Raw genomic sequence first — 24,605 nt, 5'->3', positions numbered from 1 at the left:
AGGTTATTCAGAAATAAATGTCATTTTTGAACTGCGAAGTTTAGAAGAGTATAAACAGGTGTAGTGAAACATGCTTTAATCAAAGTAAGCACCATTTGCTTAAACACACTTTCGACAACGTGTAACGATGCTGTTTATGCCCCTGCTGTATAAATCAGAGTTTCTATGGTCAATGAATTCTCTCAAAGCTTCTACTAAAGCTGCCTGGTTTTGAAAGCGTTTATTGTTCAAAAAGTTGTCCAAATGCTTTAAAAATTAAGATCTGTTGGGGAGGTCTGGGGAATAAGGTGGATGACACAGAACCTCGATTCCCAATTCGTTCAATTTTTGAAGCCTCATCCTTGACAGGTTTTATAACGCCGATCTGGTTGATCTTCAGTCAGCTCATACGGAACCCACTTGTCCAACTTTCTCGTCTTTCCAATCGCTTGATTTGCTTGTACCTAGGTTTTCTGAAAGCTCACGTACTGTTATGCGAGGGTCTGTCTCAACTGCTTCCCTTAATGTGTTTCCATCTTGAGATGGCTTCCTTTCAGTAACAGATCCATGGCTGAATGCTTGGTTGATGTTCAGTGTAGTTTCAGTAGCTTTTCGTCCAAGTTTGAAGTCGGTCGCAGAAAAAAATCAGACGAAAATCCTTCCTGTCTGTGCTGCCTTGGGGGTTACGAAACTTACTATGAGTAGAGTTGAAACAGCAGACAAGTAAGACATCTTGTAAGCAACAAACGTTGGATTAAACCAATCCAACGATCAACGATAAGTTACTCAATATTCAGTTACTAAATGTTATCGTGATAATTCTGACATTTATTTCTGAACAACCTAATAATAATCGTAATACTAATCACCGTATTCACACCTTTCGAAAAAAAAAAGAGAGAAAATGAACATTTTCTAAAAAATAATTTTTCTGGGAAATACTGCACAGAAAACGTGTTAAGATTGTGCTGATATAAACTGTTATGTTTTTATAAATTAAACATGTTACCGCTGATTGAAAATATAACAGTTTAGAAAAAAACTCTAGTCTCTCATTACCACACTTGAAGATTACATCAATAGTACAGCAGAGATGCCAACTATTTCAAATGACTGAGCGTAATGATTGTAGACAGAGCCCTTTCACAGTTTTAGTCCTTTTAGATTTGCCAGAAACAAAACAATTTGGTGAACGATGCATCTTTTTTTTTTTTTTAAATTGTGAACGATCGCACTGGTGTTTCTATGCCGCTTAAAAACGAGAAATACCCATCAATTGGCTGACTGGCTGACAAGCACTGATGACGTAACTATGGATTCTCCCACGTACCCAGTATGGAGAAGCACCGCACTCAAACTATTGGTAGACGTCGGAGATGCAAATATTTTTTTATTATTTCAAGCACAAACATGATTATCTCAAGTAGCCATTTGGACTATGTCTTTTATTTATTATCAAAATTTATTTGTATCTCACTAGAAATTTTCTATTCACCCCTTTCAAGCCCTGGAGGCACAATTTATCTCTTTATTGTATAGGCCTATATAATATATAATAATTTAGGAGTTGCAACAAGTCATAATATTTGTCTGTATGAGCGTATAGTCGTAATGCATACACCAAAATCGTAATGATCACGCTCAAATCGTAATGGTTGGCATCTCTGGTACAGTCGTAGTGGAAGTCATGCTCTTGTTGTGATGAGTGTATTTCTTTTTAAAATTGAGGTCTGTGATAAACATATGGTTGGTGTACATACCGTAGTTACTTGTCCAACTGTCTCAATCTGGAATGCCCAAAGTGTGAAATATTTATGGATTCTTTTTTTGTGATGTCATTCAGTAGATAGATCGACATTGTATTTATTATTTCGGTCACATACATAGATAGATTCATATCTACACGCTACGTCCATTATAGTAAGATGGTGATCAGGTTCAAGCTTAGTCTTACACTGTTAAATTAGGAACGGATTGCACATATATCCCACGTGTAGTTTTGCGCGAAACTAAAATAAACAAAGAAAACAATGGTCATAAACAATGGTCATCTGTTACTTTCCTATCTCTTACACCCGGGCCCGGCATGGCCAAGCGTGTTAAGGCGTGCGACCCGTAATCTGAGGTTCGCGGGTTCGGATCCCCGTCGCGCCAAACATGCTCGCCCTTTCAGCCGTGGGGGCGATATAATGGGACGGTCAATCCTACTATTCGTTGGTAAAAGAGTAGCCCAAGAGTTGGCGGTGGGTGGTGATGACTAGCTGCCTTTCCTCTAGTCTTACACTGCTAAATTAGGGACGGCTAGCACTGATAGCCCTCGAGTAGCTTTGTGCGAAATTCAAAAACAAACAAACAAACAAACTCTTTCTTCTTTGTCTTCTTTTAATTTCGTCCCTCCGGTGGGATAGCAGTAAGTCTTTGGATTTACAATGTTGAAATCAGGGGTTCAATTCCTGTCGGTAGACACAGCAGATAATTCTATCAACCATGAAACACTTTTGCCTCTCGTCGCCATCTTGAACAGTTGAAGTTTAGTCAGATTTTTATTTTATTTTCACCAAAATAATACCCTACTTCCGAAAGGAGCGTTTAAGCGTTGTTTTTTGTTTGAGTTATTTAACTTATATTTTGAAAATAATTCAACGTTCAGTGCACGAGACAAGAATAAATTGCTTTATTTTCCCTTTAACATTTCTTCAAATTTTCATTTTTACATTCTGTCGTAACTTGTTATAGGTCTACGCTACAGATGACGTTCAAACCTATCTGTCAATATTAAGACTAATATAAAATCAAATTGTTAATATAAAGTAACCCAGTAAGGTCGATAACAAACTCAAATTCAAAAATACCTCCTGAAAATACTCTAAATAATACCACTCTATCTTCAAATAAGCTTACACTATCTTAACTATACATTTCATTTTCTTAGCATTCTAGGCCTATCATAATTAACATCATGCGCCCTCTAGTTAACATACAAATTAGAATATCAAAAATATAGCTCACAACATTATCATTTACACAGTAATCTAAATGATGATCTTGTTTCTTCTTTTATAATTCAATATGTTCAGTATATACAGTAAAGGACTTCTTAACTTTATTACGTAAGAATTATTCTTTACAAAGCAACAACAGATGTCTCGTCATTCTAAATATATTTCTCCCAGAAATGACGGGTTCTTCAGTGAGGAACTTACAACACAGAACTCTTCCTGTCCGTAATTGCTGTTATTAAGCATAAAGCTACAGAGTGGACTATTTGTGCCGTATCGAAACCCGATTTTTAGCCATATAAAACCAGACTTACCGAAGAGCCACAGGGTTGTATTTCTATAATTAACATTATTTAAAGCTCTTCCTTTTTTGATAATCTAAACATCCTTATCACGCCTCCTGGAAGTCGAGTAAATATAAAAACTATAGGTCCATCCTCATTATCACTTTAGCTGTCATGTCAATCGTTTAACTGCACGCGTAAAACCAAAACTGACAGCGTGAACATGGCCTATGAGTACGAAAGACATAAAGGAAGTAGGTAGGAAATCTACAATTGGTTCACATGCTAATTACGTTCTATTTTTTTATGCCGTTTCCACATTGGACACTTGAATGTAATATGCTCCCAATCAATCTCTGGCGGGTTATTTTCATATGGCGGCTTTCTTTCACAGTTATAACAACAACAGCTAATTCAACAACCCCCGCTACAACTACTATTGTCTAGCTTTCATTGGAAAATTTACACAAAAATGTTTGTTGACAAGCGAAGCTACATGCAAGACTGGTTGTGTTGTTACAACTGCAGAAGTTAAACCTGGAACGTTCGAAGTTAACCATTGAAGAACGAGGACAGTTGCGAGAAAATATTGGTACCTGCTGACACTCTAATAAACACAGTTATTTTGTTTCGCGACTATGGCAACTCATAATTCTTAGTTATAACTTATGACGTTTTCAAAAGCATCAGCTGGTTTATAACCTGTAATCAATGTACTATTCTGATAACGTAAGTTATTATTTTGTGCGTTAAGAACCTATTGTGGCCCGGCATGGCCAGGCGGGTTAAGGCGGGCAACTCATAATGTGAGGGTCGCGGGTTCCCCTTTCACCCGTGGGGGCGTTGTAATGTGACGGTCAATCCCACTGTTAGTTGGTAAAAGAGTAACCAAAGAGTTGGCGGTGGGTGGTGATAACTAGCTGCCTTCCCTCTAATCTTACACTGCAAAATTAGGGACGGCTAGCGCAGATAGCCCTCGAGTAGTTTTGCGCGAAATTCAAAAAACAAACAAACAGAACCTATTGTTGTCTCTCGAAATTTGAATCTAAAGTTTAGAGTGGTTTTGGGGAAACATTTCTACAACTTTATTGAAATATTTGCAAATATTTTAGCAGGTTATTTTCGATATCCTTTATTTTACGTCTCGCACAAGTAACAGCGTTACTAACTGTCCTTTTTTATACATTTTAGACTAAGTTTGAGGTATAGCATTGTTTGAACGTGTAAATCAGTGTTAACAATCAAAATATCAATATCCCTCAACAACATATTCTCTAGTATTATATATAGCTGTCAACAGAATCCGCTAAATTATTTATGTTTATCAAATAGTTTTGGAGAAGTAAACAATGTTAGGTCATAATTAGTTATATAGGAGTACATTCCAAATATTCTGAAGTCACCAAACTCCTTATATAACTAGTGAAGAGTCCTTGGACTATAGACCTCGCTGTCCCTAGCTTAATAATAGCCTGCAACGCATACTAAAAACTGCTCGCACCTGTTTTAGAATTATCTAATAAATCTTTGCTTCTTAGTGAATCAGCGCTAAGTCTTAGGACTCACGCCGCTAAAACCTGGTTTCGATACGCTTGGTGGGTACAACACAAATAGATCATTGTGCAGCTTTGTGCTTACCGACAAACAGATAAATCTCACTCAAGCACATAACATTGAAATATAAAAAAATAACATGAAACACTTAACAAACGATTTTTTCAGTTTAGTTTTAGGGTGTTAGAAAACATTATTAAAATTAAGAAAATGAATATATTAATTTAAAACGTTGTTTGGTTAACGGAGTTAAATTGGAGTGGAACAACCTTTCTCCTCTTGGGATATTCAACCCACTCCTGGTCTTCAGGTCGAAACAAGATGTTATGTTGTGACACACAGGTAACAAAGAGCAGACCCCTTTTCCCAAATCTCAGTTTAACCACTAATGTAATACGTATACAAAATTTATATAATTCGAAAGCTCAAAGTTACCTGGAATTTCTTCACGTTTTGAAATAGTTTCAAAATTCGACAACGAACTCCATCACTCGAGAAACGATTTATTTAAACAGATGCGAATTTGTAAAATAGATAGTTGGGGATCCTTACAGCTCGGTAATCGCAACTCCACGTGTAACATTATCCTGAATTGCATGTACCATCGTATTTGAATGAAACATACCAGTAACCATGCTACACGGGGGATTTATGCAGAATGCCTTCGATTTTCTCATTAAATATAAACACAGGTATCGTTATAAATTTTTATTATAGTATCTCTATTTACTCATCATTTCATAATTTCTAAGAGTATATAGTTCTAAAGTAAGCAAGCAAATATTAGTCAAGTAAGTATACGACTTAGTTCAATCTAATATTTTGAGAAAAACTACTGTTTGTTTTATTACATTATATTATTATATTTGAGGCGTCACGTTTTAAAATTACTTTGGATAGTGAAATTTTAGTTTCACTTACAGCTGTTTGCTTGTTTTTGAGTTTCGCGCAAAGCTACACGAGGGCTATCTGCGTTAGCCGTTCCTAATTTAGCAGTGTAAGACTAGAGAAAAGGTAGCTAGTCATTACCACCCACCGCCAATTCGTGGGCTACTCTTTTACCAACGAAGAGTGAGATTGACCGTCACAATATAACGCCACCACGGATGAAAGGGCGAGCATGTTTGGTGTGACGGGGATTGGAACCCGCGACTCTCGGATTTCAAGTCGAGTACTTTAACCACCTGGCCATGCCAGGCCACGTACAGTTGTATTTATCCCGTTTCTGACATGATTGTGGTGTTGTTGTTGTTTGTTGTTGTTTTGAATTAAGCACAGAGCTACACAATGGGCTATCTGTGTTCTGCCCACCACGGGCATCGAAACCCGATTTTTAGCATTGTAAGTCCGCAGACATACCGCTGAGCCACTGGGGGGCACATGATTTGTATACGAGTTTATGCAGGCCAACAAAGAGGTGAAAGAAGGCTTACGTACAATGAATTTTTTAACAGAAATCCAACAGAAATAGGTTACATTATTTTAATGTCTCTGTTGGCTTATATTCAAGTTCCAAAAGAAATTGAACAGTATCCTTGTGAAACGCATTCAAACACGCTTCACAGAATGTTGAAAATGTTTTGCCCAAACCAGCAAGTTGATTATCCAGTAACTAAAACGACATCTTACCTGCCCAAGAGGGTAAAGCTGTTTCGTTTTAGAAGGTAATCTTATATTGTAACTCATGTAACGTTTTGTCCAGAGTAAACGTTTTAATTGCAGGAGGAAGAATGGAGCGAAAGCGAAAGATGAGTCAGTCCCCGGATGTCTCGTGCATATTTAAATAAGTCACGTGGCTGTTTATTCTTACGTGTAAAGATTTATTGGATGGTATATGGTCACTGGAGCGAGAGCAGCACGAACCGAATTGTTCTACATTAAGACCTTGGCTTCTCGCTGTAAGGAAAGAGGTCTCGCCGGAAATATAAAATCACTCGTTTTGTTTTAAAGACGAGTCGTAATGATTACAACAAGAACGTGTTTATTTACTCTTTTCTTATCTCTTTGTGTGTTATTATCATACAGGATCACAAAAAGATAAATGATCTGAAAGTTGCTGTCTTTCTTCGGGATCACAAAAAGATCATAAGACGACGACAATAACAACAAACATTCATTGTAATTTACGAATATATAGGACCCGGCATGACCGGGTGGTCAGGGCGCTTGACTCATATAATCTGAGAGTCGCGGGTTCGAATCCTCATCACACCAAACATGCTCGCCCTTTCAGCCTTGGGGGCGTTGCAATGTGACGTTAAATCGTTCTATTCGTCCGTACAAAAGTGTCCCAGGAGTTGACGGTGGGTGGTAATGACTAGCTGCCTTCCTTCTAGTCTTGCATTGTTAATTAGGGACGGCTAGCACAGATAGCCCTCGTGTAGCTTTACGCGAAATTCAAAAAAAAAAAAAAACCCACCTTAAACTGGTAACTTTTGTGAATTGTATGTAATAACCTTTTCCAATGTAAGTATTCACACAATCAGATCACAAAAATGTACTCAGATCATGGATTTAAATTTTTCAAAACGGAGCTATCCCTTTATGTTAGAAGACAAAGAAATGCGGATCAAGTCACGAAAGTCCAGAAAGATACACCGATTGTATCACTGTAACAGTAAGCAAATTGCGGCGTCTGGTAACAGGTAATCATCCACGAACCTGAAGATCAATAGTAAAAGCTGTTTAGGTGTCCAGGAAACAGTAGGCAGCATAATAAAACAGATGTGGAATGAAACTATTCCATACCAATTAAATCATTGGATCTATTATCTCACTTCTTTTCCCCAGCTACCACACAGCGTCCTCTAGGGGAGGATAGAGAAACAATAAATCCAATGTTATATTTAAGTTCAACGTCCCTGCAACCCTACCTGGGTGAGTTTTCTGGCGTGTTTCTAAAGCTCACCTTGGTGGTGGTGGTGGGGTTATACACCATGTAGACAAAATAACCCCCAGACCATCCCGCGTCCGCCTGCTGGCTTTGAGAATGTGGAAGGAGTTCGCGGACAAAACGTGTATTAACATAAGTTGTACACTGCGAATTGAATATCTGAGTTCGTTATCGAGGTAAACCTTTTCTGACCCTAAATGAGTCTCGTAAGGTTTATTGACAAATATTTTTGTTTGTTACAGAACAAAGCTACATTGGGTTATCTGCAGAATTCACCTCGTCAGAGTTATAATTATAATTCAATAACATAAAAATGTTTGTGTCATAGTCATGCTTATCGGTTGGTAACTTAAAAATGTTTGTGTCACAGTTATGATTATTGTTTAGAAACATACAAATTTTTGTGTTCCATAACGGTTAAACAGAAATTATAACTATTCAGTTTGACCTAAAGTTTACAAGCACGTTCTTGTAAGAAAAAGAACTGTGTTCTTCAACAACTTTTGTTTGTCATGTCAAAAGAAATAAAATAAATAGATTCTGAGAACCTTGATAAAATATCCACAAACATACCCACTGGGCATGAGAATAATTCCAAGGTTTTGTAATCCTGTAGGGTGTACGATATTGAAAATAGTTAAAATTTTCTGGAGACGATAGAACACAGTAACATGTAGGTCACGTGCATGTTAGGCTTCGGTGATCGCAATTCTTTGAATTACCAAATACAAGTAAAAGTACCCGTCCCCAGTGACGGGAAAAGTTTAAGTTAATGTGCGGGTGTATGTTTTCTTATAGCAAAGCCACATCGGGCTATCTGCTGAGTCTACCGAGGGGAACCGAACCTCTGATTTTAACGTTGTAACTCCGAATAGTTACTGTTGTACTAGAAGGGAGTACATTTAAGTAAATCTATCAGTTTCATTTATTTCATGGACATTGAAAAGGTTACTTGTGTTTCACTCAGAGCCAAAGCTCTGAGCTACTTATACCGCCCACCGTGAAAAGTAATTGTTTATCATTTCAGTCATGCTAGCTATGTTGAGTGGCTAGCTATGTTCAGTCATGTTGAGTGGCTACTCAACAATAACATACGTACATCTACATTTTTATTCTCTAACTTAAGTCACATTTTGAAATGTGAACGATAGCGTAATTAATTACTGACAATTTAGTATAGAATATCCTGTTTTCGAAGTAAAATTTGGCGTCAACATTATTCATGCCTGTTGTCGCGACATTTCAAAAGTGAATGTTGAGCGTTGTCTGCGTGAACAGCGTTTTAAACGCAGCGTGAAAAGCTGCCGCCGCAAACGGGAGACGCTAGTTGCTGGCATCACTCATAATTTATGTCTTACATCTCGTGACTTCGCATCACGTTATACTGGCTTGACGTATTTGTAAATACGCTTTACTTACATGGGATCTTTACCCTTTAGAAATAGGAATAACTCAAAGGCATCAGAATAATATATTAAAAATTAAAAGAAACCGATAAGTATTAATTAATTATAATTTATGTAACTATATTGAAAATAAACATTCTTTCGTTTCCAATGGCGCAGCGAAATGTCTCTGATCTTATAATACTAGAAACTGGATGTTGATAGCCGTAGCTTTGTGCTATGGGTAAAATTTAAATAGTATTACATGGGATCTGAAGAAAGCGGTCGATCAAAAGATTTTTTAAGGGAAGAAAATATTTCGATCAGTTACCAGTTCCAGCAGCGCAGCTGATTCAATCAATACACACGAAATAAAGATTCACGTATTATGAAATTATAAATAATACAAACCAACTACTTCGTGAATAACAGTGAACGCCGAATAAAACACTGCGGTATTTTATCACTGAAAAAAATGCGAATTTTAAAGTATATATTATTTTTTATGATAAATATATCATTTTGTAATTTTCTTCTGTAAAATTGCAGAAGGCAGTTATTTTCTTTATTGTAGCACGTGCTATAATTTTAAATATACGTTTGATATTTACAAGCTGTTATATCGAAACATACAATTACTAGAAGGCGCTGGTGTTGAACTCTCATGTGATGTAGTTTTCAAGATCATGGAAGAAGTACATGTTAAGACAAATCTGACAGATAGTTGACATTAACAGTTAACGGTTACATTAACAGTAGTTTTTAAAATCATTTTCTCTTTTCCAAAAAAGAAAAATTTCGCCAATTTTTCTCAGACTTCTTTACTTATATATCTATGTATTCAGTAATTTTGTTATTCAAGCTTGACTATAATTTATGGAAAATATTTTAAAACTATATTTAAGATAAACGACAAGCTTTGTAAACAAATTATCACTTGAAATTCTCATGATCTGTAAGTATTTATGTTTTACTATAAATAAGCTAGGTTGATTTATGGCCCGGTATGGCCAGGTGGTTAAGGCACTGGACTCGTAATCCGAGGGTCGCTGGTTCTAATCCCAGTCATACTAAACATGCTCGCCCTTTCAGCCGTGGGAGCGTTATAATCTGATGGTCAATCCCACTATTCGTTGGTAAAAGAGTAGCCCAAGAGTTGGCGGTGGGAAGTGATGACAACCTGCCTTCCCTCTAGTCTTACACTGCTAAAGTAGGGACGGCTAGCACAGATAGCCCTCGAGTAGCTTTGTGTGAAATTCAAAAATAAACAAAACATAAGCTAGGTGGTGTTTTTTATCATTTCATGTATGCATAGGCGTATGAAAAATCAGATTTGATTTGTTTTTTGCGCTTAGACCAGTATCGTTTGGTTAACCAAATAATAACATGAAACTACAGTTCATACAAAACGTTAGTTCTCAGTTGAAAGAGAAATATACTTTTACGCAGCTATGCGCTGATGAATGTTAGGTCTATATGATAAAGAACCTAAAAAAAGTTTTGCCTTTTTTCATTAGCACTCGCTTCATTATTAGTACTGATGTGTTATAAAACATTGCACCGCGTAAGAAACCTAGATCACAGATGGCCCATTGTGTACCTTTGTACTTAATTCCAAACAAACAAACAATTCACGAAATACGATCGTAAAATCAAGCCAGGGGTCAGGAGTTGTTAATACTTTAACCCTCACGCACGGTTAAAGAAATGTAAGAGGGAAAATTTCGTCAGCGTTTTGGTCTTTATTGAGACATATGAAATGTGTATCAGTCAAAATCACATTATAATGTAGGTCTCTTTGACAGAAACATCACTTTAATCGATAGTTTAGTATTTTTCAATTACAATGTTTCGTATCCATGTAGGATCTTTTAATTAGGTTGAGTGCAATTTCCATTAATTAATGGAACTTTTATTTAGGGTACTTATAATTATTTTCTTACCTTCGGAGGTTTTACGAGCAGACTAGCATCACGGAGACTCGAGGTACTGGACGACCGGGAAGACAACGGACCGTGTTCGGCGGTGCTACTGGAAGTCAGCGTGGAGCTCAGACTCACTGTGTCTCGTGCGGGCGTTCGACAAGAGTGTGATGAGGAGACGCAACTTGATATATGCACGTGTTTTAACATTTTAGAAGTACTGTACTCAGCAGTCTTCTATCAGAGAATACGTTTAATTTTAATATGATCTTACTGAAGCAGTTCAGAAGCTAAAAGAAATTTCGTCCCAAAATTTTACTTTTATAAATCTAATTAGGAGGCCTCTATAATGCTCCAAAACAAGCGACCTAACTAAACAGGGCATGCGAATAGTTTCCTATTGTTGTTACCTTGAGAGTCTGTTTCTACAAGCATCCACTCCTCGTGCTTTCACGAGAGACTTGCCAACAGATGATTGGTCATGAGACTTGTTGCCTTGGCAACTAATCTCTCGGGTCACGCGTATCTATACTACAAAAATTCAGAGCATGTGTTATGAACTGATACCCTGAGAAGAAAATAAACAGTTTGTAAGTAGATAATCTGTTCAAAGTCGTATGTATTTAACTGAAACATCTTGTCCTATACTCCCATCCAAGTTCTTAGTTGAAACCACATTGCTGGACTTAAACTTTCGTCGCTTAACCCTGATGAAATGTAACACTACTACAGGGCGATAGCGATAAACAATAACTTCGTCTCAAAACGTAACGGGTTAAATTTTGACGCCCACACGCAAGCATAACTTCTGTACAATTCTACAGAGCGTCCGAAATGTCCGGAACCACAGCAGTTCAACGAATCTTGGAGAATGTATTCTACACGCTGTCCTTGTAGTTCGAAACTAGTTTGAATCAGCAGCGCCTTCTCATGCTTTGACAGCGACATAATCAGTCGTGTACCTGAAATCAAGGAACATTACATATCACCTATGGTTGCAAACTCTTCGGATATTGTATACTGTACACAATGCTCAAATTTGATTAGTGTCCTTGGTCATCGTGAGATATTTTGAATATGTATTATTACACATGTATCAAACACTACTTTGATAGAAGTGGAATATTTAAAGAAAGGTCGAGTGTCTCCCTCTGTGCTTTAACACAAAATGTGTGATGAACATAACACGAAAACGATTAATCAATACTCACTCTATTCACGAGTTTCTTGATGCTGTTAGAACAATCTGCAATGTATTGTTCAAACAATAACTCAAACTACATCAGTACAAAACATGCGTCAGTGCCATTATCAACTTGTCTTTTGTTTCGTCATTTTTAACATTGTCCTAGAGAAACGTCGACCAAAAATCTCAAACCTTAACAAAACTCGTTCCTTTCACAGTACTCCATTGGCTCTAGGTTTTTATTAGAATACTTTAAAACAAAATAATAAAGACACTCTCTTTGTAATAACCCGTTTTGCAGGTTGTACAGACGTCGGAAAGAAATTATCTTTCGTGTGAGATCCTGTTAAAGACAAAACATTGTATTCGATCTGCCTTCAGAGAGTTCTTAAGAAACTTTTATGGACGTAATCCGTCACACGTTTATATGTTTGTTTGAAGTTTAGTGCGTTTCTAATTTTAACTGTATCGCGCTACAACTCAGATGAATCTAGCTTTCAAGTCGTTGGTGTTTGTCTTCGTTTTTATTTCAAAACTGGATCTTTCAAGTCCAGAAGAATTTTTTGAATAAAGTTTAGAAGTACTTAAAGCACTAAAATTACTCAAGTAAAACCACTAAACGCTGTACCATAAGCAATGATATATGAAAAGAATCAAATATTTACTAACCTGTGATTTAGCTTAAATTTGTTCAATGGCAAAGCTACACAAGGGCTATCTGCACTAGCCATCCCTACTTTTGCAGTGTAAGACTAGAGGGAAGGCAACTAGTCATCATCACCCACCTCCGACTCTTGGGCTACTCTTCTACCAACAAATAGTGGGATTGACCGTAACATTATAAACCCCACCACGGCTGAAAGGGCGAGCCTGTTTGGAGTTATGGGGATTCGAACCCGCTATCCTTAGATTACGAGTCGAGTGCCTTAACCACCTGGCCATGCCGGGCTCCTGGTGTTACTATTCCTTACATAATGAGGGTACAATATTAATTATATCTGCCATTATTTAATCAGTGATTTATTTTGAATTTGACTAATATCTTGAATAATTAACCACAGACAAAATATTTTAGCTCCATATAATTTGGGAATGACAACACACACCTGAAGGTACCTTTCTGTGTGAAATATTTGACTATCTCTTTTAATTTATTCTTTGGAATTATTACAGAGTTTCCTATCTTTGGAAGGATAATCTTTCTTCATATTATTAAAGCACTTCCAATAACATTAACCGCATGATTAGTGGTCAGTGGGTTCGAATACTGGCCGGTTGTAGTTATTTTCTTAATAACATAGAAAAACCAAGATCAAACTACAAGAAAAGCGAAAATGATGAAGTAAAATACACCAAATACATTTATTTATAACACTACATGTAGATCAAACATTGATGAGCCTTCGAATCGTAACCTGAAGATTGCGGGTTCGAATCCCGTCACACCAAACATGTTCGTCCTTTCATCCGTGAAGGCGTAATTATGTTACTATCAATACCACTATTCGTTGGTAAAAGACTATCCCAAGAGTTGGCGGTGGGTGATGATGTTTAGTTGCCTTCCCTGTAGTCTTACACTGCTAAATTAGGGATGCATAGTGCAGATAGCACTTGTCTGCCTTTGCTCGAAATTTAACAGTACCGAAACAAACGTTGAGGGATAAACAGAACTGATTGGTGGAATCGACACGGTTTACAAATAAGTAAGGTCTACCAAAGAATAAATACAAAAATACAAAACAATTTACTGGCCAAGTGCGTGTGAACGTCTGAAGGTTTTTGCAGCTTATTAACATAGTGAATAAAGAAATGTATACCAGAAACTCTACTCTATTACTCATGCAATGCACTGGAAGAGGGGTTGTTTGTTTTGAATTTCGCGCAGACCTTTCGGCGGCAGCTGTCCTTAATTTAGCAGTGTAAGACTAGAGGGAAAGCAGCTGGTCATCACCACCCACTCTCGAGCTACTCTTTTACCAACGAATAGTAGGATTGATCGTCACATTACAACGCCCTCATGGATGAAAGTGCCAAAATGTTTGGTGTGATGGAGATTCGGACCTGCGACCCTCGGATTACGAGTCAAGTACCTTAACCACATGACTATCCCGGGCCGTGAAGGAGTTTTATGAATGCTGTTTTATTTTTCCGAAATACGCTAGAGACAATATAGAGATTGAAAGTACATAAGAATAAAATTATTTATATCCACTGGGTTTGATTATTCAAATAACATTTTATTTTCTATTTTTAATTTGTTTGTTTGTTTTAATCGAAAAGCAGTATGTGACTTAAAAACACCTCACTTAATACAAGTGTGTCTAACTTTAAATTATCCATAAATAACGAGTAAAAAAGAAATCCCTCAAATAATTGACGGGATTTGAAACAAAATACAAGTGTGCAATTGACGTTTTACCAGTTGTTGATAAAAACATTATATCTGTTTTTGTCCTAAATGTGTCAGTAATAATTGGAAGTATAATACAGTGCATGAATACCACGTGTAATGAACGTAGATACTGGAGAAATTCCATAAGTACCCTGGTTCGGCATGGCCAAGCATGTTAAGGCGTTGGACTCGTAAGTTGAGGGGCGCAGGTTCAAATCCCGGTGGCACCAATCATGCTTCTCCTTCCAGTCGGGGTGGGAGTGTTATAATGTGGTGGTCAATCCCACTATTTGTTGGTAAAATAGTAGCCCAAGAGTTGGCGGTGGGTGGTGGTGACTAGTTGCCTTCCCTCTAGTCTTACACTACTAAATTAGGGACGATTAGCGCAAACCATCGAGTACCCCTAGTGGCCATAACCACTAACTGATCTATATTTAGCGATCACTGGAGCTACGAAATTTATGCATTTAAAAAAAAAAATTCTTACAGATGCATCTAAAGTCGTTCTTATTTGATTAAACCATATTTAAGAGGTCTAACTGCAAAAGCTTAGGAGAAATTAGAGGATAAACAAGCAAGTTCCTTTCAAATTTTAGTAATGTTTTTCATGCCTTAATGAGGTGTGTTTAGTGACTCTCTGTGTCGAATAGGTTACTGCACCTTAAAGCTAATTCATGGATTATATAAATGTCCTTCATGTTCATATATCAATATTTTATAAGATCGCTTAAGCTCGATCTGAGAAAAGTACATTATAACTAAATCAAACTATGAAGGTATATTAATATATTCATTTATAATTATCGGTACAAAAAAACGTGTCTTTCATTGTAATAGGTATCATATTTTAAGGTAATTAAATTAGTAATTTGTTTTTACAGAAAAAAACACATTATGATTGTGTTAAAACTAAGACTGTATTTTCTTCACACTATAATATATTACTGTTTCTGTTTTTTTAACAGACATGAAAATAAATATACAAAACAAAGCAGATATGGTAAACAGCCAATGAAGTTAGAGATTCTAGTGATAAACAACTGGGGAAAAAAAAATCGAATACACGAAAGAGACGTTCGTGCGAAAGGAAGTAGCTGATTGTAAGTTGGTTCAGTGTTCGTCAGTCACTCCACCAGGATACGTCCCTAAGTTGTTGTTGTTTTTTTTAATTTCGCGCAAAGCTACTCGAGGGCTATCTGCGCTAGCCGTCCCTAATATAGCAATGTAAGACTAGAGGGAAGGCAGCTAGTCAGCACCACCCACCGACAACTTTTGGGCTACTCTTTTACCAAAGAATAGTGGGATTGACCGTCACATTATAACGCCACCACGGCTGAAAGGGCGAGCATATTTGGCGCGACGGGGATGTGAACTCCCGACCCTGGGATTACGAGTTTAACGCCTTAACACGCTTGGCCATGCCGGGCCCGTCCCTAAGTTACCCATTTTTATATATATATAAAGAACTAATATCCTTTAAGTAACTGTCAACAGAACGTGCATAGGTGATGAAAAGGGTTGTATGTATAATAATTATTAATATTCCTGTTAATTTTACATTGTTAAACAAAGAGAATAACTTAGAAATAATTCGCTTTAACCTATTTATTCACTATTATTATTAGAAACAACAATATTTCAAATTCAAGAATCCAGTGGAGTTAATTGTGAATATATGTATTTAGAGAGTTTTAACAATAAAATATCTGATAATTTATTATTACAACACAAACTAAGAAGCCAAAAAATCCCCGTCACACCAAACATGTCCGCCCTTTCAGCTGTGGAAGTGTTATAATGTAAAATCAATCCCACTATTCGTTGTTAAAAGGTACATCTGCTAATCATCACAAATACACATAATATAACTGTCATATTGACGCAACGATCATGTTTATTAATTGTCAAAAGTTAATGAAGTAATCTTTGAACTCAGAAAGCTTCGTTGTTGGGGTGAAGTTCTGGGGGAAGATATTAAGGATCATCTTGCTGGTTTCATAAAATGTAATGAGTGTTGATTATTGTTGCATATGCATATTACTAACAACTTTGGGCCCGACATGGCCAGGTCGTTAAGGCACTCGACTTGTAATGCGAGGGTCGCGGGTTCGAATCCCCATCACACCAAACATGCTTGCCATTTCAGCCGTGGGGGCGTTATAATGTGACGGTCAATCCTATTATTCGTTGGTAAAATGAGTATCCCAAGAGTTAGCGGTGGGTAGTGATGACTAGCTGCCTTCCCTCTAGTCTTACACTGCTAAATTAGGGACGGCTAGCGCGGATGGCCCTCGTGTAGCTTTGCGCGAAATTCAAAAACAAATATAGAGGTGAAGCTATAACTGTTTTTCATTTATTAATCAAATTATTTTTTTTAACGGTGAAACACGTTTACGTCATGAAGATAGAGAAAGAAGAATTTTGTGCAGTTATAGAAATAATAATAAAACAAAAGGTTACAACGTGCGGAGAGTGGAAATAGAAATATTAGATTTCGATTCTTTCTTCCATTAAGTCAATTCAAATATACTTCATATTTCTGCTTTTTAACTCTAACTTGTGCTTTTTTAAGTGATTTTGTGCACGTGCAAAGGAAAAACTACGGAAAACAAGAATTGGAATCGTAAAGATACGTCTTGCTTAAAATATTTTAGACAAGTGTTTTTCCAAGTTATGGTGGATTCAGCCTTTTTATTTATTATTATTCATTTCTAGAAGTTAACTATGTATTCTCTTATGAAGAAAATAAACCAAGACGTTTCTAGATTGTTCGTAATGGATTTATTTCTGCCTCTTTACGAGAGATCCGAGTTACTTCAAAATAGTCTATTAATGCATATTTCACAAAACCTCAAAGTTTCAAGCCACACAAGAGAAAAACTGTTTGGTTAATAATATTATACATTTAACTGGTTCTCTCATATGAGGCCAACGCACAAAATTTTCATCGTCATTCCAGCCTATGATCATGCTTCTATATAAAATTTATTTGAAAGGACAGAAAAAGTACATGGTGGTCCAAGTGTAATAGGCTTCTATAATAACCATTGAAGGAACGTATTTCTTAATGACAATCTCAATCCAGGCTACATAATGAACACACACAATTTAATAGGAAGGAAACAGATCAGTTCAAAGAGAAAAGAATGGCTTAGTCAGAGGTAATGAAGAAAACACATCAGTTCAAAGCGAAAAGAATGGTTTAGACAGAGGTAATGAAGGAAACAGATCAGTTCAAAGAGAAAAGAATGGTTTAGTCAGAGGTAATGAAGGAAACAGATCAGCTCAAAGAGAAAAGAATGGTTTAGTCAGAGGTAATGAAGGAAACAGATCAGCTCAAAGAGAAAAGAATGGTTTAGTCAGAGGTAATGAAGGAAACAGATCAATTCAAAGAGAAAATAATGGTTTAGTCAGAGGTAATGAAGGAAACACATCAGTTCAAAGCGAAAGAATAGTTTAGTCAGAGGTTATGAAGGAAACAGATCAGTTCAAAGAGAAAAGAATGGTTTAGTGAGAGGTAATGAAGGAAACAGATCAGTTCAAAGAGAAAAGAATGGTTTAGTCAGAGGTAGTGAAGGAAACAGATCCGTTCAAAGAGAAAAGAATGGTTTAGTCAGAGGTAATGAAGGAAACAGATCAGTTCAAAGAGAAAAGAATGGTTTAGTCAGAGGTAATGAAGGAAACAGATCAGTTCAAAGAGAAAAGAATGGTTTAGTCAGAGGTAATGAAGGAAACACATCAGTTCAAAGCGAAAGAATAGTTTAGTCAGAGGTTATGAAGGAAACAGATCAGTTCAAAGAGAAAAGAATGGTTTAGTCAGAGGTAATGAAGGAAACGGATCAGTTCAAAGAGAAAAGAATGGTTTAGTCAGAGGTAATGAAGGAAACAGATCAGTTCAAAGAGAAAAGAATGGTTTAGTCAGAGGTAATGAAGGAAACAGATTAGTTCAAAGAGAAAAGAATGGTTTAGTCAGAGGTAATGAAGGAAACAGATCAGTTCAAAGAGAAAAGAATGGTTTAGTCAGAGGTAATGAAGGAAACAGATCAGTTCAAAGAGAAAAGAATGGTTTAGTCAGAGGTAATGAAGGAAACGGATCAGTTCAAAGAGAAAAGAATGGTTTAGTGAGAGGTAATAAAAATGAAATATATTCATGTATATAAAATATCAGCTTTCTATTATTTTCGACACATCCTGTAAATGATTAAATTATGTGTTTCCACTATGTTTCATTCTTCCAAAGTAAACATTTCTGGTCTAATAGTAATTTTTGGTATTGGTTTTAGAAACTAAATTAAAATGTTTGTTTCATTGCAAAATCTAAACGCTTTACTATCTGCGCTTCGTTGACTGGGGTATCGAACCCCGATTTTTACGTTCTAAGTCTACAAACTAACTATTAACCAACCGAGGTGGCCACAGTAAGGATTTTGGTGTAAATTAACACTTGCGTTGATGTGTTTGAAAAGTTAGTGAGAGTGGCTTATGTAAGAGACACTGTAAACAGCTGATAACATTAATCTAGACATAAGCTGTTGTTACAACACTGTCACTCTTGATCAAAGTCAACAACTTATGAGTGCAAATTTATCGAAATAAACTTACACCAGTATTGCTGGAAATACATTTTTATATATTTTCAGTTTGTGAGATCAGATAACCAAAGTGAAGAAATATTACCATTTACGCACTATATAAACACCAGTGACATATACTCATGTATTTATTTGTTAATTCACTACATCTTCGGATTCGTATTTTGTATGACATACAACTTGATACCACTGAAAATACATGCCATAGAATTATTTAGAACGACTCTGCAAATTCACATTGCATCTTCTCAACCACACAAAAAATTAGCTTGGGGAGGCAATTATTGAACAGAAGATAAACCGTAAGAAAGTATTTTGGGGGGCAGATAGTCACTTAACCAGAGAAGGAAAAGGCGTGGTTCTGGTATTCGCTTGTCGTCCATCAGCCGCTTAGTTCAGGTTGGACTGACATCAGTATGATCCTGAAAAAACTGGTCCAGTAACTTCTGATTCGAAGAGCTTGATGGTGTATGTTTAAATTTATGCACTTTGGGGAAATTCTTCAGTCAGTCAAGTATAAATAAACTTAAAGAATACTTGTTATAGACAGCTCGCTATTGGACAGATGCCAAAGAGGGGATGCTGGCTATGCCTGGAAGATATAAATTTATACCATTACTAATAATAACTTTATCAAACGACAAATAACCATTTGCACTGTTAAAGGTCACCGCTACTTTATTAAAAAGCAGTAAGTGGTTATGACCATTAAGTTAACTCGACCATCCCTACAAGAACGTCTGAAACCATGACTGCCATAATGAATTTCATCTGTCACGAGACAAAGAATAAACAGGGATGCTAGCACCCTGAAAAAAGAATCTTAAGTGACAGAAATCATGACCTTAATTTAAAGAGTGACGTCATTTCTGTGTTTTAACCAATAATAAATCTAAACAGTATTTGAGACAACCCCATCTTTCTAAACGGCTGTTGGATTGGTAAACATCGAAGGTCATCTTTGTGAGCTTGAAAACTGACAATGAGAAAACAGAAAACGTTCCGATTAGTATCTGTCATAGAGGTGATAAACCCTAAGATAATGACTCTGTGTCAAATAAGTTATATTCAGGTCTGAAATTACAGGACGATAAAGGTTAGAATATAAAAAAATGTGTCTGGAAGTAGATATCCGAAAAAATATAAAAGTATGAAACTACGATATGAGAGGAGCTGCATGTTATCAGAGAGAACTTATTACAGCCTACCTGCACGTTATCAGAGAGGAACTTATTACAGCCTACTTGCACGTTATCAGAGAGGAACTTATTAGAGCCTATCTGCACGTTATCAGAGAGGAACTTATTACAGCCTATCTGCACGTTATCAGAGAGAGCTTTATTACAGCCTACCTGCACGTTATCAGAGAGGAACTTATTACAGCCTACCTGCACGTTATCAGAGAGGAACTTATTACAGCCTATCTGCCCGTTATCAGAGAGGAACTTATTACAGCCTATCTTCACGTCATCAGATAGGAACTTATTACAGCCTATCTGCACGTTATCAGAGAGGGCTTTATTACAGCCTACCTGCACGTTATCAGAGAGGAACTTATTACAGCCTATCTGCACGTTATCAGAGAGGAACTTATTACAGCCTATCTGCACGTTATCAGAGAGGAACTTATTACAGCCTATCTGCACGTTATCAGAGAGGAACTTATTACAGCCTACCTGCACGTTATCAGAGAGGAACTTATTACAGTCTACCTGCACGTTATCAGAGAGGAACTTATTACAGCCTACCTGCACGTTATCAGAGAGGAACTTATTACAGCCTATCTGCACGTTATCAGAGAGGAACTTATTACAGCCTATCTGCACGTTATCAGAGAGGAACTTATTACAGCCTATCTGCACGTTATCAGAGAGGAACTTATTACAGCCTACCTGCACGTTATCAGAGAGGAACTTATTACAGCTTATTTGCACGTTATCAGAGAAAAACTTATTACAGCCTGCCTGCACGTTATCAGAGAGGAACTTATTACAGCCTATCTGCACGTTATCAGAGAGAAACTTATTACAGCCTACCTGCACGTTATCAGAGAGGAACTTATTACAGCCTAACTGCACGTTATCAGAGAGGGCCTTATTACAGCCTAGCATGATTAATTAAAATATTAAAGAAAAGGCAAGACAGGCTCCAAACAAATGAATAGTGTCTAGCGGAATTTCTCACCACTATGATGTTCATTTCAACATTAGACTACATATTCTGTACTTTGTATATATATATATATATATATATATCTTTAGAGAATATTAATAGTGATAGTGTTAAGTAAATCAAATTCAAAATATTAATACTGATAGCGTAAAGTAGGTTAAAATAAAATCAAAATGAAGGACATGTTAAAAATAGCAGATCAAAACCGCTGACTAATTATACTGTGTAACACAAGTTTTGTTCCTGGATAGTATATGTTATTTTTAATTATTTATGTTGTAAAAGTACAGAAAATGACCATTATTCCCTCCAAACTTTGCTTTTGTGACCTGGATAATGAAATTTAGAAATTAACCTATTTTTTATGCAAAAACGGGCAAATTTGCACATTTTCATTTACATAAGGTTGGAATAAAACAACATATGAATCAAGATTTACATGTATTTATACTAAAGTTATTCAAAAATTTTTAGAAGCAAGTAGTTTTCTCGAGATCTGCAATTTTAATGTAAATCACTTTCACGTATCAGTCCCCAAATATAGTCTCTCATAATGTTTTTGTTATACGCTCCTTGGCAGCGGCGTTCAAAGTCCAGTATATCTTGTTGAAAACGCTTGCCTTGCTCCTCTGAGTATGCTCCTATGTTCTCCTTGAATTTATCAAGATGAGCGTCAGGATATGGACTTTCAGGGACATCCTGCTGCCCATTTTGCAGTAGTTCTTCACCAGAGCCTCAACCAGTTCCATATAATTTCCATATAATTTGTGATTGCCCAAGAAGTCCCGAACCATTATGACAAAGCTGCCCCAAGCTTTTTTTCCTTCCTACTGAGCTTCTAAGGGAATTCTGTGCACTCCAGGATCTTCTATATTTGTGGTCCAATGAAGACACCAGCTTTGACCTTTGCCTTAGACAGCTTAGTGAAGAAGTCTCGAAGGTACTTGAAAGTTGCAGACTCCTTATCAGGAGCTGTGACAAATTGTTTCATAAGACCCAATTTTATGTACAATGGTGGGAACAACACCTTCTGGAGGTTCACTAGTGGCTCACACTTAACATTGTACCTCCCCACAGAGAACTCGGTCCGTTGTTGCCAGTGCTTCCTGTTGTAGTGCGCTGCGGTATCCCTGCTGTCCTATAGACAAAGATAACAGGGAAACTTGGTAAAGCCTCCTTGGAGACCCATCAGGAATGCCACCATTTTGAAGTCTCCGATAACCTCCCAGCCATACTCATCACACTTCAAGGCTTCTAGCAAGGTCTTGAAGCTGTTGTATTCCTTTTTGAGGTGCACCGAAAGATATTTAAATTTTAAAAGGTCTAAAATTTGTAGAATATAAAATCTTACTATTCAAGCAAGCAAAATTTACCCGTCTTACTTTCTCGGTTTTTTTTTTGTTGTTTTTTTTGCAGTGTAAAATGTGGTGCTCAGAGTGTATCTTGATCCACGACAAGGATGCCGAAATATACCTTGTAGGCTTCACAGATTTTAGCAGATGCTGTCGCAGAGTACGTTTTCGCTCTTGTCTTGATAAATTGGTCACATATATAGCAGAATGCGTCTGGAGAATGCTTGCAGCTTCTTGATGCCATCTCTGATAACATCAGATAAGTCTGTGTGTTCACTTAAGCAACTAGAACTAAATTGAAGTGGTGAGTGGTGAGCCAGTGTATTACTATGGAAAGTTCTCGAAAATTCTAAAAGGTTCTTGGAAATTCTTGTAAATTCGAGAAAATTCTTTATCAGCTACTCAGCACTGAATCTACCTGGAATGTTCTGGAAAAATGTGTAAAGTTGAAAATTTCATTACCCAGGTCACAAAAGCAATGTTTGAAGAGAAAAATAGGTCTTTTCCATTTACTCTAGGCATTAGTAATTGAGAAATAATACTTTCTGCCCAGGAACAAGAAAAAGTAAAAACATTGTTACATAGTGTTATATTAGTTTGTTATAACCTAAAATAAACACACCGAAACAAAAATAAGATAAAAAGTAAAATAAAACAAAAACGCTGCGCTAACTGAAAGAATTCCAGGATACAAACTTTAATGTGGGATATAAAATGTACCCTAGGTTTTGGAGGTGACTGAAGAAGTAGGACCCACATTGCAGTGGGGTTACACCATCTATCAGTTTTAATCTCCTTTCGCCAATCTCACATAAAGAAATAAAATATAGGAATAGCAACAGAAATAAAAATAATAGATATATAAATAGAAATTAGGAGCAAGAGATGCGGGTACTCAAGCCCACAACGTTCCACATCTATCATTTATATCGCCACTCACTACTTGCAGACTGTTTTGGGAAAGTGGCTGCTCTCCAAAGTAACGAAGAAGAGGAAAAATTAATTGAAAAATAAGAATAAGAAAAATAAAAGTATCCCCCACTGGCACAGCGGTATGTCTGCGGACTCACACCGCTAGAAACCGGGTTTTGATACCCGTGGTAGGTAGTGCACAAATACCCCATTGTGCAGCTTTATGATTGATTTTAAACAAACGAAAACGTTTCACTATTTTGATTTATTAATGCTTTTATACTTATCTTGAGTTTTGGCCATGTATGGTTACAGTTAGCGTTACTGAACCACTGGAGGGTCAAGTGAAGTGAAAGACCTTGACCTTGAGGGGCACCAGATGCAGTAATGATCTCTTTCCCCTTCTGTGAGGTTGTTTGTTTAAGTCCACAATATTCCATCGGCTACTGTAAAATGTTAATTTTATAAATACATGAGGGCCAGGATTTGTTTTCGTATGAATACTTCTTCTGGCTTCTTTCATCAGATCACGTCCATGTATAGCACTGCGTTTACAACTGACATGAAGTTAACACTTTGCTTATGTCAGGTCTGCGGTAGTCCTATACATTTCCTAACAGTTTTACAGTTAATCACAAGGTTAATCTACTTGAGGTGTATTTTCATGAACACCATTTTGATGCAATCATAATATTGTATTCTAATGTCCATTTACTTACTTTTTAGTTGTAAGGGCTTATCTGTTAGAGTTAATATACATGTTTTATCTGGAGAGGCACTTAGGCATCTTTCTATCAGGTTGTCGTATCTGTCTATATCACCTATTAGGTCATTTTTATAAAGGTATTTCTGAAAATATTTTATTGTTGTATGGTATGTAAGAGTCTACTGGATATATATTTGATATTTACATAGCCATGTAAGAAAGCGGATGATGTAGTCCTATGTACTTGACGATATTTTGTTTTGTATGATTTTTGTTG

General features: G+C 36.6%; 1 protein-coding gene across 3 annotated transcripts in view; it reads right to left on the bottom strand.

Annotated features, from left to right (window-relative positions):
• LOC143244217 (uncharacterized) overlaps positions 1–24,605 on the bottom strand; it is a 61,597-nt gene that overhangs the window by 13,758 nt on the left and 23,234 nt on the right. Inside the window, exon 2 of one of the 3 annotated variants that reach the window (XM_076488480.1) lies at positions 11,038–11,978. The exons of 1 other annotated variant lie outside the window; for it this stretch is intronic. In XM_076488480.1, the coding sequence (XP_076344595.1) occupies positions 11,038–11,226 (189 nt within the window). In that variant the 5' untranslated portion in view covers positions 11,227–11,978. Of the gene's footprint in view, positions 1–3,292; positions 3,401–11,037; positions 11,979–24,605 lie in introns of those variants that run through there. One more of the 3 variants, XM_076488499.1, reaches the window with a different exon arrangement.

This window comes from Tachypleus tridentatus, chromosome 1, assembly GCF_004210375.1.
Source record: "Tachypleus tridentatus isolate NWPU-2018 chromosome 1, ASM421037v1, whole genome shotgun sequence".
NCBI lineage: Eukaryota > Metazoa > Arthropoda > Merostomata > Xiphosura > Limulidae > Tachypleus > Tachypleus tridentatus.
This window is presented reverse-complemented; position numbering and strand designations above follow the sequence as displayed.